Source organism: Cariama cristata, unplaced genomic scaffold (assembly GCF_000690535.1).
Source record: "Cariama cristata isolate BGI_N322 unplaced genomic scaffold, ASM69053v1 scaffold4784, whole genome shotgun sequence".
In the NCBI taxonomy this organism is placed as follows: domain Eukaryota; kingdom Metazoa; phylum Chordata; class Aves; order Cariamiformes; family Cariamidae; genus Cariama; species Cariama cristata.
The window spans coordinates 62,559-76,269 of record NW_009611093.1 but is presented as its reverse complement, the minus strand read 5'-3'; the positions used below and the strand labels follow the sequence as shown (position 1 = coordinate 76,269).

The 13,711-nt window shown below is 45.8% G+C and overlaps 1 protein-coding gene across 1 annotated transcript in view; it reads right to left on the bottom strand.

Moving 5' to 3' along the window:
• Positions 1–1,606: 1,606 nt before the first annotated feature.
• COMMD1 (copper metabolism (Murr1) domain containing 1) overlaps positions 1,607–13,711 on the bottom strand; it is a gene marked incomplete at its 5' end in the record, with an annotated part of 52,333 nt that continues 40,228 nt past the window's right edge. Inside the window, one exon of the mRNA XM_009698104.1 lies at positions 1,607–1,736. Coding sequence (XP_009696406.1) covers positions 1,629–1,736 — 108 coding nt within the window. The remainder of the gene's footprint in view (positions 1,737–13,711) is intronic.

Below are 13,711 nucleotides of genomic sequence, written 5' to 3'. Positions count from 1 at the left end.
GCAACTCCACAAGCAATAAATTCACAGGCAGAAGCGATAGGGAGTACTTCAGTTATGGCACAAGAACATTTTACGTTGTCGTCTCTATCTTGGTACAAGCCCTCAAAATAATTTTAGCTCAGGAGGAGGTGGCTTATGAAGCTAAAATAAAATGGAAAGAATCGATGTAGCCTCCAACCAAACGTGTGTGCCCACCTTCCGGTTAAGTAACAAAGCAGGACAGCGCGCCGGTGCCATCTCCAGCTGCTCCACCACCGTCTTCCAGACTACCGGGCAGTTCTGCGGTAGGGTCCATCATGCTCCACACCAGCGTTAGCCTGCTCCGAACAGCCCCTCCAGGTCCTCCCGCACGGAGAGGCCGGTAAGTGTGGTTCTAGACCCTGCTGTGACAAGGTTGCACCCCTGAACGGAAACATCTGAAACTGAAAACATTTCTGCTCGCTCCCCGTCAGTCGTCGGGGCAGCCGTTGCTCTGCGGTTTGGCGTTACGGCAGGGAGATGGAGGGGCCCGCGACCGCCGAGAGCCGCGGCAACCTGGGCAGCTCTGATCGCGATGCCCTGTGTGTGCCTCACCTGCCTCTGGAAGCTTTCTTCACACAACTGTTTTATCGACGGGGCTTTAACCTGCCAGGTTGCCAAGGGCATTTTCCTTTTACTCAAATTCCAAGCTGAACGCGCATACACTGGGTTTAACCTGGGGCTTTTTGAGGTCAAAACAAACATCACGACAATCAGGGCTTAGAGTTGCCAAGTTAAACTGTGCTCTGACAAAGCACCGGCCTCTCAAACACACCGTGCAGCTCGGTGCCAGGCTGCCCCAGGACAGCCCGAGGGCCGAAGGCTGAGCAGGGCAGATGCTCTTTGGGGAAGCCGGTCAGAAGTGGCTTTGAAGGCTGGCCAGCCGGTTGCTGGATCAGGTGCTCGGCACATGCAGGAGGGCTGCTCCTTTTGGGAAACCGGCACCTCCCGCCACCCCGGAGACGCTCCCCTCCTCGTCCCCTGGCTCCCCGCGGTGTCCGGCAGGGTGACTGAACGGGCCAGCGACGTTGGCCAGCTCACACCCGTGGGAACCATTTCGCCCGCAGCAGCACAGAGCCTCACGGTTACAGAAATGGACGTTTCTGTCTCTGCTCCCTGAACTCGCTGCGCTTCATCTGCTCTCCCAGGCTTTAAGCTCCAAGCAGGCAGAGTTCACGCGGGTGGATTTGTCCTACATAGCCCATGGTTTGGAAGGATAAACATGAGTCCCCCCTAGTCTGCCTCTTTCTTCTGCTCATTTCTCCCCTGCCACAACTGGCCAGTCTACCTTTGCTGTTCTTCCAGCCCACTATTTACAGCATCTGGAAGACTCAAAAATTGACTGAGGGGAAAAAGAGAAAAGCTACGCTCCGCTCAAAGGCCTGATTATGCAAAGCTTTATGTGAACGATGCTGCCACCGCCTTGGAGAACAGGCCTGGAGGAGGGGATGGAGAAACCTTCAGTGTGACTTAGCCCATACTTGGTTGTGAATGCATTGTGCAGTTATAATCGGGATTTAGCAATCATTACCTATTTTATGTGCAGAAACAGGAATTATGAAAAAGTACCAAAAGTCATTCGTTTTCTGAGTTGCAATCTCTTTATTTGGTTAAGTGGTCTGAGTCAACGAAGTCATGCTCTCCTCTATTTCTGAGAGTTTCTTCAGCATCTGGCTCACCTTGGCCTCGTCAAACTCCAGACAGAGAAACTCCGATTCCTACAAAACAAAATTGCAAGAACAGCACATGAGGAAGATAATGGTTTTTCAGGCATGCAATGGAGGCAGGATAGCGAGTTCTGGTTTCCTGACAATTTGTGTCCCGTGTCTCTCCTTTTTTCCTGGTACCACCTAAATAACCTCAGCAGACCCAGAGGTTGGCTACCCACTGGCGAGCGAGAGCAGCACGTGCCGGCCGGCCAGCAGCTGCCAAAGAGGACAGAGGACGGCTGAGCTCTGCCCACCTTTCCTTTCCACGCAGGCATCAGCTCGGGTCTCTCCTTAGCTGCAGACTTTTGCAAAACTTGCAAAAATTTAATTCTGTCTGAGACTTCCACTTTTCTTTCCAATCTGGTGATCCCCAAAGCTGTCGCTGCAGACGCTGGGGACTGCAACGTGGTTGGAGCCACCGCACAAAGCTCCTCAGGTATGAAGAACAGATTTTGTACAGGGGAAAACAAGAATCCAAAAGTCTTGTACAGGACATTCCAGCCTGGAAATTCAGGAGAGTTTTATATCGTCTTACACAGGGGCTCTAGTGTCAATATCAACTTAGAAGCAAGTTAAGTAGCAGCACTGATTCGCTCTGAAAAGTCCTGTCACATCTAAGTAGTTATTCTCACACAAGATGGATATTGGGATATAGTAAAAGGATCTTGTCAAAGGCCCAGAAATAAAGAAGATATATATAAAAAAGAAGAATGTATCTAACTATATGTATAAAGTTCAAATTATATGGAACCTGTTAATGAAGACCAACGTGAAAAGGCCTCCCAAGATCCCCAGCCCATTGGCCTTACCTACCGGTATGTCTATAGGTACAAAGGATTTCCTACAGTGAGCCTGGCAGAAGAAATGTTAGAGGTTGCCGGGAGCGGGGCTGTGTACTAAAGGTCATTCCCGGTGAAGCAGCATCAGTGATAGAGAAACAAATTGAAAATATTTGAAGATGAAAGTGCAGCCAGTATGGAGGGAGATTTCCTTATGAGACACTGGAATAGTTTCAGCACTCAGAATCACTGTATATCTGCTGAATTTCTATAGGTAACACAGACTCTGCGGTGCTTATAAAAGCAGAAGGGCATCTCCAGGTCTCATCTGTTTTCTACCAGGCTAAAATCTCTATCGTTATTTCAAAATATGTTTTTTTCCATACAATTAGCATCTACCCAAAACATCGCAACTTCTTCCTTTACATTTATAGAATTAATAGTTAATACACGAGGATAAAATCATCGGTCAAATGAAACCCATCAACTTTTACTAACCACATTTTAGGACTGTCACAAGGGTTTTCCCCTAGACATCAGGAATAGTTTTACCTTTTACTCTCTCTTGTTCTCCCAAGGCTTCATGGATTGTTTAATTCTTTGTATGAACCACACCAGCAAGTGAGATACAAACCAAAACGCTGACAGAAGAAGCAAGGGGATCATTTTGTCTGCAATTATCACAAAGGCACTGCCAGAAGAGTGCTAACGGGAAAGAAACGAGGTGCCAGAAGTCAGCGATCACGAAGCCGAGCATGGAAAAGTTGTGCCAGGGCTTCTGCCTGGACATCAGTCAGACAGGGAACCACCACAGTTCAAGGCAGAAACCCAAATGGTGATTTAAACCTCAAAACTTGAAACTTTCTAAGAAGGAAGACCTCATACAATGAGAGCAGTGAGCACTTTAAACTTTTTTTTTGTCTTCAAATATCGCTGTCTCTCCCCTAATGCTGGTACTCAGGCACTGGTAAGTCACTGGATGAGTCAGTCTTCGTGAAATGTTTATTATCTTATCTGCTAATGACCAAATCAGCCAACAGACCAAGGCGCAGAGATCAAGTTATGTATTTAGCATGTGGGTGCTTCTGATTAGAAAAGGTTTTGTAGAATTAAGGAGAACTTTGGTTGAATGACGCATCAGTAAAGCTCAGTAACAGCCACATAACTAAATATACACCACGTGGAGCACACAGACGGCTGTTAGGAAAGGCCTTTGCCTGAGCAAGCCATTATGCTCACAAACAGCGTCCTATTGGAAACTATTACTGTAGGTTGTGGGGTTGTTTCTTTAAATTAATTGTTCATCTCTAGAACATTACTTAGTACATTCCAAAACATCACAAAAGTAGCATTAAGCATTCAGGATCAATACCAACGCAGATACGAAAGCTAGGACTCGGAAGCAGGGGCTCTCTCGTACTGCTTCTCCTGTCCTTGACAATGGTTGCTGACACGTCTTATGGAAAATACCTTGTGGAAAGCGTAATTACAGCAAAGCATAATCACAGCTGGTTACTGTGCAGAAAGACAATGTTTGGTGAGGAATCTGACAGCTCAACTCCATTTGGCAGTGGGCTTTCTTCTATTTTCCTGTCTGAGCAGGAGTGCACTGAAAAAACATCTAGGTCAGATCTGCCTGAAGATGTGTTTGCAGGAGATTGCATAAGAAAGCCTGAATGAAACCCTGACATCGCTCTCTATACATTCCTTGATTAGGAAATGCTGGAAAAGTCAAACCTCAAGCAATCCGTCAGTTAACCCCTGAGGCTTTGTGAAGCATCGTGCTGAAACCAGATCACAGACCCTTGCTGGAATAAACCATTCTCCATGAAAATGAGCAGAAACGGGCAGCGCTGGCCCAACCAGTGCAACTGCTGCGAGTCGGGACTGCAAAGCCCATGCCTCTTCAGCTCCCCCAGCTCAATCTCCCCAGTTTTAGCATCCTTGTTTTCCCTGACCTGACAAAAGTTTTGAGCTGGCTTTCACGAAAGAGCTACTGCAGGAGCAGAAGCTTTTCTCACCAACCTAAAATAATCCCAGTATCCGTAACACGGTACAAGTCCTGTTTCGCAGACAACATCCGAAAACAGCTCTCCTCTCCACAACCTGACCTCCCTCTCCTCAGCACGTGTCTCGTGGCCATGGGCTGATTTCTACCTTTACCTTTTCGGGAACGAGCGGCGGCACCACGCCACGCAGCCCAGGGTCACAGTCCTCAACGGGACGAACTCCAAGGCCAAACTCCTGTTGACATTTCAGGCTTTCCAGCCACAGCTGCCCAGCCTGAGTCAGGTAAGCCCACCAGCAGTCCTCCCCAGGCCAGAGTTTGTCCATGTGACCTTTAAGGTTGGTTTTTTCTTAATCACATGGTGAGCGTGAGCAGACCAAAGCTCCCACCTCTGGGGGGAAGTTTTTGCACAAGCCTAAGGCATAAGGAGGACTTTTTTTCCCCCCTTCAGGTTTTGTCAGCTAAAAGGAATGTAAATTGAGCAAAAGGACACTCCTGGATTACACTAAATCGCTGCATGCAACTTTATACAAGTGTAAGTGTACTCATAAAGCATACCTTTATCTATAAAGGAGCTAAAACCTTCCTATGTGGGTTGGATGTGGACCAACCTAAAACATGACCAAGAGGGCTGTAAATCAAGCTGCTCAGAACTGGGCTTCAGTTTTATTTAATGCTTTGTTAGTTTATATCTTCCACAAAAAAGGAAGAAAAAATAAGATGGAGCTGTGAAACTCAACACTCCCCATTGCTCCCCCAAGGCGTCTTCCAGGAGCAGGACCAATTTGCTATCTCTGCTCCTCCTCAGCATCGCTTTTGATACCTCCTACTGTTAAAATTTTTTCAGCTCACTTGGATCCCTTGTAGTCAAGCAAAACGAAAATGGAACGAGTCATTCATTGCCTCGAAGGGCTGAAGCCCGGCACCCTTGCTGACCGGACCAGGACTTCGGCTGAGCCCTTCACAGCGATGGACGCGGTCTTTGGGAAAAGGCACGTGTGTGCGTGAGCGGGGTCGCTGGAGAGTGTCCGTGCACGATGGCAATGGCACGGGCATCCCCACCTTCAGGCTGGAAAGCCAAGCTCAATGCTCTCAGAAAGGTGTGGGAACGGACGTCCAGGTCCTGCGACCGTCTTGGTTTTCTCCCCACGTGCTTTCCCACCCCTCCTCCCGTTCCCCTCCCAAGCCTGGGCTATAAAAAGGAGCTGCAAAACAAACATCCAAGAAACACAAACTCCCCCAGCCTTGAATCAGGTCGTCTGGGTTTTTTTTCTTTTGCAGTAACAACAGAGCACTGCAAAAATATTTATATCAGAGACTAAGAGAAGCACAACTTTCTCTATCTCAGTAACTACACTTAAAAAAACACGTATTTTTAGAAAACTGATCCCCACACATTCAAAACTTAAAAAAATACAATTGTTCTCTGTTGCATCAGTTTGACCAGCTACTTAAAATCATTTCCAGCAACTTTGATACATCTGGTATTTTTAAGTTTTAGCCACTATATTGGAAAAAACAAAAAGAAACCCCTCTGAATCATAGAATCGTAATGGTTGGAAGAGACCTCAAAGATCATCAAGTCCAACCGAACTCACGTCTCATTTTATCCATATTCATTTCCACTTGATTCAGAGACCTCCTACAACACTCAGCGTTCAGGGAACTTGGTCACTGCCAGGACTGCAACGCAAGCTGGGGGTAAATTTGGTTTGGATCATGAGGTGTCTCAACTAAGGCTCGTTCCACAGGGCGGGGTGGTGGTTTGGGGCGTCTCCTGATACAAAAGTGAGGAATTCAGCTTTGCTCGCAAACGGTGTTGGCGAGGGAGATGCTGGTAGGGGCGCAGTCGGTGGGGTGCCATGCCTCACGCTCGCTGGCCCAAGGACAGTGAAGGTTGCTACAGGCAAACATTTGCCTACCCCGGTGGAAACACCTTGGACAAAGCTTTGAGAGCAGTAAGGAGAACCTCCTGCCAAGGGGTAGGAAATAAAAACTGCTCAGCGACTGAACAAAGACGCCATGGTGCTGACGACAGCCGTAACAACGCACAGCCTGGGTGGGTTCAAGGGACCAGGGGCTTTCTTCCATGAAATCAGAGCAGTGCTGCCAGGCAGAGAGCTGGCTGGCTACCAGGAGAGCAGGCCTCCATGGTTCAGCGGAGGTGTCACATGCAAGGGGAGAGGGAGCCAACTCCACCTTCACCCCAGGAACGCTCTACGGTGTTCAAGGAACTGAGACAGAGAGAAATGCGGGGTTTGTCTGGCTAGATACTATTTCATATTAAAAGCAGTCGCATTTTGAAACCATACGCAAAGAGAACACAGGTGATGCTGTGTGCCCAGCCTCACTTCCGAGGATTCCAGACATGCCCGGAGCAAGCGCAGGGTCCACATCCCATGGGAACAAGCCCACTCACAACTGCCTGACTTGGGGTGCCAGGGACCACCGTGCTACGGGTGGAAGAAGATCTGCTTCAGATCATGCAGAAGTAGAAGAACAGAGACACCGCAAACCGGGACCCATGGAGCTTGTGCTGAGTGACCAGGGGTGAAGAAGAAACCTCAACACCCCACGACGGGCAACCACCGGCCAACGCGCCAGTCTCACACATAAAAGCCTTCTCAACTTGACTCAGTGCTCCTAAGATCATTAATGGCTCTTTGCAAAGAAATCGTCCAGTCTTCCCTCCTACCCCTCGCTGGGGACATGCTTTGGGATGAACTACCAGGAAAGCAAACTCTTTTGAGTTTGTCTTCTGACGCCTGCACGCAAACAGACAGACAGGTACAGACATGGACTGCTGTACTGAGGCAGCTGCCCCCCGTAACAACGGGAGTATCGTGATTTCTTGGGTCTTAGGTAAAGGCAACGCAGTCATTTGCTCCACAGAGGCTGATATTCAATGTAATTTCATTGCTCTGGAAGATGTTTTATTCTCCTGGCTTAGGTTTTGCATTAGATCAAGATGTTTGAAAGATTTAGCTGCCCCTTCCACAAGTAAAAACTAAATCCGTAATGTCACCAGAAACCCAACTTGCCTTCAAACATCCTGGTACCTTTCACTGTGATTAAAAACCCACATGAATTTTCATCCTTCCCAATTTTTTTTGTCAACAAAGACATTAAGCGGTTTTGGAACGGACTAGCTGATGAAACAGCTCTACATCTGCAGTTATGCATTTGCTTGCTAGCAAGGAAACCTTGTTTTCCTTATTAACAGTTTTTGATACTGTGGTAAGCAAAGTGCTTTCATTATAGAGGGATTTTTTCTTAAATAAAAGAATTGCAGAAGCCAGAATTTCAGTAAAAGTTATTAACAAAAGTAGTAAAGTTCAGAAGCATTGCCTTTTTTGGGGGGCTGAAGCCCAACTATTCAGGGATACGCCATTAAAATAAAAAGGAGCTTATTTCTTCACTTCTTAGCTGGATTGGAGAAATTTCGGGCATAACATTTCCTATAGAAACAAATTTTGCTGCTTTTTAACAACTTCTGAGTTCCTCATGGCTAAGCAATAAATAACAATTGTTTTACTACTCCATGTCACTTTTTCTTCCAGATCACTGAACGTTCTGCAGCCAAGCAAATCTCCTGCCCTCTCTGTTAACCAGGAAAAACACCAAGCGTGTATTATGTAAGTAATTAAGTGCATCACTGGTAAATAAAGACTCTGGAGTGGTGACTGTCAAACCCCTCAGCATTTTATGTTAGTTCGGATAGTAAAACCAGCAGGGAATACTTCCAAAACAATATACATTTCTACCGTATTACGCCAGGAGACAACCACGTACAGGTTTCCACCTGAAGAGCTGCCCTGGTCTCCTCCGCAAAAGCGGTGGTGGGCCCGGAGTCACCCGCGCATTGCGTCCGGCTCAGGCGAGGCGGTTTCACCGGGCTTTCACCGCGCCTCCGTGGACGCTGCCCACCTCCCAGCAAGGGCACCCAGCTGCGGGCATCCTCCGTCTGCAAAATCAGGTGCCGGGCATCTTTCTCAGACAGGCTTATTCTTTGTAGCAGGAAAAAGGACTGAAATATACAGAAGGACAACCAGCCTTTGGAGGATTTCAGGCATACTTGTATGTCTGAATAATATACATTTCATATTCAGAAGAAACGCAAGGATATATAAAGCCACATATGTTACAAGCTAACCAACCATTTTCTTTCAAACAGAATTACCTCTGTAAGCACGTATCTAAGAATGCTTTTGGCTTTTATTCTAAGCACACTAAAGAAATTGTGGGCTTTGCTTACAACAAAGCAGCAGGGTTAGGGTTAAATCAGCGATGTATAAACACCAGATGAATGTCTTATAATTCAAAATACAAGCAAATTAGGTTGCAAACAGAAAAGCTGGTGGGGGCTAAATAAAATAATCCTGGAGAAGGAGAAAGCTGCTCGGCACGGTGGGGTACAAGGAGCCGGTCACTAAGACGTCACGCAAGCCTGAAGCTGTGGCCAGCTTGCATCACACGGGAGCGAGCACCATAGCAAGCCCGCATGGGAATTCAAAGCACACTCGTCTCCAGCAGCACCCACAAGCAGAAACAAATGTCACTTTGTTTCCCAGGCATTCATTAAACAGAAAAGACAAAATACTGACTTCAGAGTAAATCCATAGCCCATAATTTTTTTCTCCCCACTTTCGCAAGTAAGCATTAAGACATTGGTTGTCTGGAGTAAAAGGAAACATATGCATGGGCTTAGGTAAAACCTGCGTCAGCAGCATGAGTTAGGGTTATCAGAAAATCTTCTGGTTTATCTGAGAATGTCAACTCGCCCACGTCCTCCAAATTTGCTAATTCCATTTAAATACTATTTTAGTAGAACACCTGCAGAGACTACCCTGTAAGTAATATCCCAAGTCACAAGTGTAATGGTATTTCAACAGGAAAATGAATAATAGCCAACTACCTTATCAGCTCCCATTTTATACCTTGCTACCCTTCCGCAGAGGTACCGATGCTCCCCCCGGCTGCGCCTTCCTCCTTGCCAGCTCAGCACCAGAGCAGGTTTTGCCTGTGCCAGTACGATCCAGCTTCCCATTCTCACAACCAAGAACTGCACATTCACAGTTATCCCTTTTTTTGTTTCTTAATCACTAAAAGTTTATCATTGTAGTTGAAAAGAAAGTGGCTGGAAATAGCCAGCGAGGAAACCTGGAGAACTGGCAGAAGGGTAGCACACTAATAACTGCACCTTAACTTTGCGAGTAAAAAGGAAAAAAAACACCAAACCAGTCAAAGTCCTTTAGACCTTTTTTAGGCAGTGCTCCGTCAGGGTCACTTGGCTAGTTCTTAAGTCGATAAATCTAAAGTACGAGGTGGCTTTTGAGACATCAGCACTGCGAGGAGCAGGGGGAGTGGAGGTGGCTCTGAAGCAGCGACAGTGGGAGCCCACTGGCTCCAGTGTTAAAGGGAAGCTGGGAAATAGCCCCAGTCACGCCAGCGACCTGGCCTCTGCCAGAAGGGACTGGCAGCACGCTCCAGGTTAGAGTTATTTCTCTAACACGGACAGAAACAATAAGATACTACCTTCAAGGTTTAGCTGGACCTGCTTAGAGGCTTGCATGATAAAGAAATGCAAATCTTAATTTAAAAAAAAAAAAAAAATTCCAAACACCCTCCCCCATCCCAAAAAGGACAAGAGAAAAGAAATTTTAAAAAAGTTCCAACATCACCTAAAATTCAAATTGGAAATTAGACACTTTTTAAAACAGTGCAAGGACACATTTTCCTTGGAAAAGGCACATCTAAAAGTCATTTTTGCAATGATGCTGCCAAGCTCTGCGGTCAAAGCCTCCTTTCATTGTAGACTACTCCTACTTACTCATTACTGTGGGAATTTGCTATTGTACTGTCTGATGGCAGAAAACAAATAAACCCTGATAAATAAACCCTGATAAACTAACCTCAGCATTACCATTACTATGACTTGGAGGGCCTCTCCTTGAGACCTGGTGCACACAATTGAAATGTGACTCACCGGGGCTGCCTGGCTGAGAGGTACCGGGTTTTGTTCCACTGCACGTGGCTTTACCGGCAACGCTGTCCCACAACCCTCTTCATGCAAACGCCTGCAGTAGCTGCTGCAGGAATGTCAAAATACCCAAGGAGCTACACCTCATCTTCTCGTGGACCATCAGGGTCGGAGATGCCTCCCAGCACGGAGGGCTTCCTGGCTGCTCCGAGTTTCCTTCTCCAAGGAATAGCTGCTCTTGCCATTCCTAGCAGGACTGGGGGGAGAGGGAGACAGAAATGACCTGCGTAACTCATGCTAAAAAAAAAAAAAAAAAAGATAATGCGTAAGTTACCATGACAATGTTCTCTAAAGTAGGAAAAGATGACCCAAAAAGAAGAAAAGTATTGGATTTGAGCGGTTTTTTTCTTCTTCAAAACCCAGAGTAATACCACATTGAACTGGGTGACTCACACTAAGTGGAAATATTTCCTGTCAGATGTTTGTAAGAGTGATTTATTTTGCTGCTTAGATTCTCAGATTAGGAACACCTGATAAGTGGTAAAAAGAAAAAAAAACCTGGGCCGCCACAAACCGATGCAGGGCGGTAAAAGTACAAGATGCTGCATCGAATCTTCTGTCACATTGCATCAGTCGTGATCCCACTGCAAACTTCAGGAGTTATTTTCAGATTCATTAATATTCTGCAAGATGCACTGGGGCATCAGATAATGACAGCAAAGTCTAGATAATTCCGGAAAAATTGGAATGGATGGCAAGCCATCGATTTCATATGACTATATTTCTGACAATACTAAATTCATTATTTTTAATTCCATTCAGAGCTATTTTTACCTCAAACCTATAATCATGGCCTTGAAAAAGTCTAAGGTAAAGTGCAACTCATTTTCATAATACTGTATAAAATAAAGCCCAAATATTTGTAACTGAAAGTGCCTTCTAGTTCTTCTCCATTATTTTGGTATTACATGAACCAAGAATCTCTTACGTGAGTGATTATTACATCCCCATAGGAAAAAAAAAAGTTAACCCGCTTGCAGATTTTTTAATACTTTTAATGTAACATCAAGCTTGTAATATCACAGATTAAATAGATAAAGGATTGTAGAAACGGGAATAATTCCAGAGCATAAGACCAGGTCTCTGATATTGCACAGCAAATGTAATGTCATCGCTTTTACGTTATCAGCCTACTGAAAATATGCTACCTGGTCTTTTATACCTGACGTGAAAAATGAGTGTTTATGGATGCAGTGACGCACATGCTTTGACCCGCTGGATTTTGTGTCTTTTGGAAGCACAGGTTTCTTTTCAGAAAGTGTTACCGGAAAAAAAACAAACCCAAACTATATTTTAATCAGTATAACTAATTAGAAGGAAGCATACACTGTACTTCTTATACCTTTCACATTGAGGAATTAACAAGAACAACACAGAATAAACAAGGAAAAACACTTTTATGCAAGCTTTATATACTTTCTATATGGCTATGCTGTTTTCAGACTGGTGATGCTAACCTGCCTTGGTTTCTGTAAGCCTTCCAACTTCCTCTCTTTTGGATTTTTTAAAAAAATCACTTTGATCTGTACCTGTTTCCTTTTTTTGAACTGCTTGAACCTTACGTATTCCCCATATGTCACCCAGAGAGCAGGATCCTGCCCCGTGTCCTCCCTCTGCACAAACTCTGCATTACAGGGGTTACTTATCCACCCTTCCACTCAAAGACATTTTACCACAACGCATAAACACAGAGGCTGACAATGAACAAACGGTGGATGCCTAACATGGGTAATTACCCTGCAGTTGTGATTAGCGATCTCCTATGTCTTTTCATTACCGAAAGAGCGCTCAGTCACAACCGCTGTGTTCCAGATGCTGCTAGGACACTCTCATTCATTATGGATGTCGCTGAGCCCAAACCCTCAGCTCTTTTGGAGAAAACACTGCAAATGTCTCTCCTATGAGGGCAAAGCTGAGCCACTTCATATGGCAACATGCTGTGGCCAAAAAGAAAGGTTATAAAACCCACAGTTCTGCTGATCCCAACACAACTCAGAAAAAAGACCCATTTATGTTGACAAAATGCAAATTTCATTCTCATTTGTGGATGACTCTTTGCGAGATTATACCTGTAACTTTTTATGTGGGCTTATCTGATGGATTACCACTTGCTAAGCTTGCTTGTCTGGTTCCTCCAACACCCTTTTACGACGTCTTCAAGTAGTTGAGACTCGAGTTACCTCATAAAATGCGTTTCCAAATCTGCTGCAATCACTGGCCATCACAGGAGGTTAACAGAATGGAAAACCCTTTATGGCTCTCCCTCGCTGAGCAGCAGCGTATGTTTAAATGTATGTAACACAGGATCATAGAATCATAGAATTGTTATGGTTGGAGGAGACCTCAAAGATCAACCGTCTACCCAACGCCACCATGCCCACTAAACCACGTCTCGAAGCGCCATGTTTAAATGTTTTTTGAACACCTCCAGGGATGGCGAGTCCACCGCCTCCTTGGGGAGCACAGTATTTTGGCCTCCTGTTTGTTCACAATTCAAATCATTAATTATAAACCTGTGAATTTCATAGGGAATTCTGCAGTGAGTTCTCCAACCCTGCAGTCAACCAGCTTCATAAATGGGGAGTGATTGAAATGCATTAATAATTGTTTAAAAATGGGCTGGTTTGTCCTCCCGAGTCCCACATGCCAACACTGAGCACCAATGCTAAGGCTGCAAAGTCGATCATCCCCGTGGAGCTGCATCGGCTTCATTTCAGCACTTGGTAAACAGGCAAGGAGATACAGAACCTAAAATCCCTCCGGTGTAGCCACAGTTTGAGATATCTACGCCATTTTTCAGAAACCTGCAGTGTTTTTAACAGTGCTCCATACCTTTTCAACACGGCTCCGACCACGTGTGGTTGTAAGCATACATCTCTTTGGGCTCTTTGCAGATTGACCCAGAGAACGGGGAACATCTCGTCGGGGAACAACTCTGAAGCGTTCAGCTGTGGCCAGCTCCACCAAGCCTGACGCCAGGGCTCTACAGACTGAAATAAGCTGGGAGGTTGCGTTTCACTTGTCTTATGCGTGAGGCTGTCTCTTACCTTCTGGCCATGCCCTGTGTCCGACCCTTGGTAGCCTGTTCATCAGCCCAAACCCAGCGCCCAGCAGTGCCCAGAGCATCCAGAGGCTGCATTTCCACTCTGGAACGTGC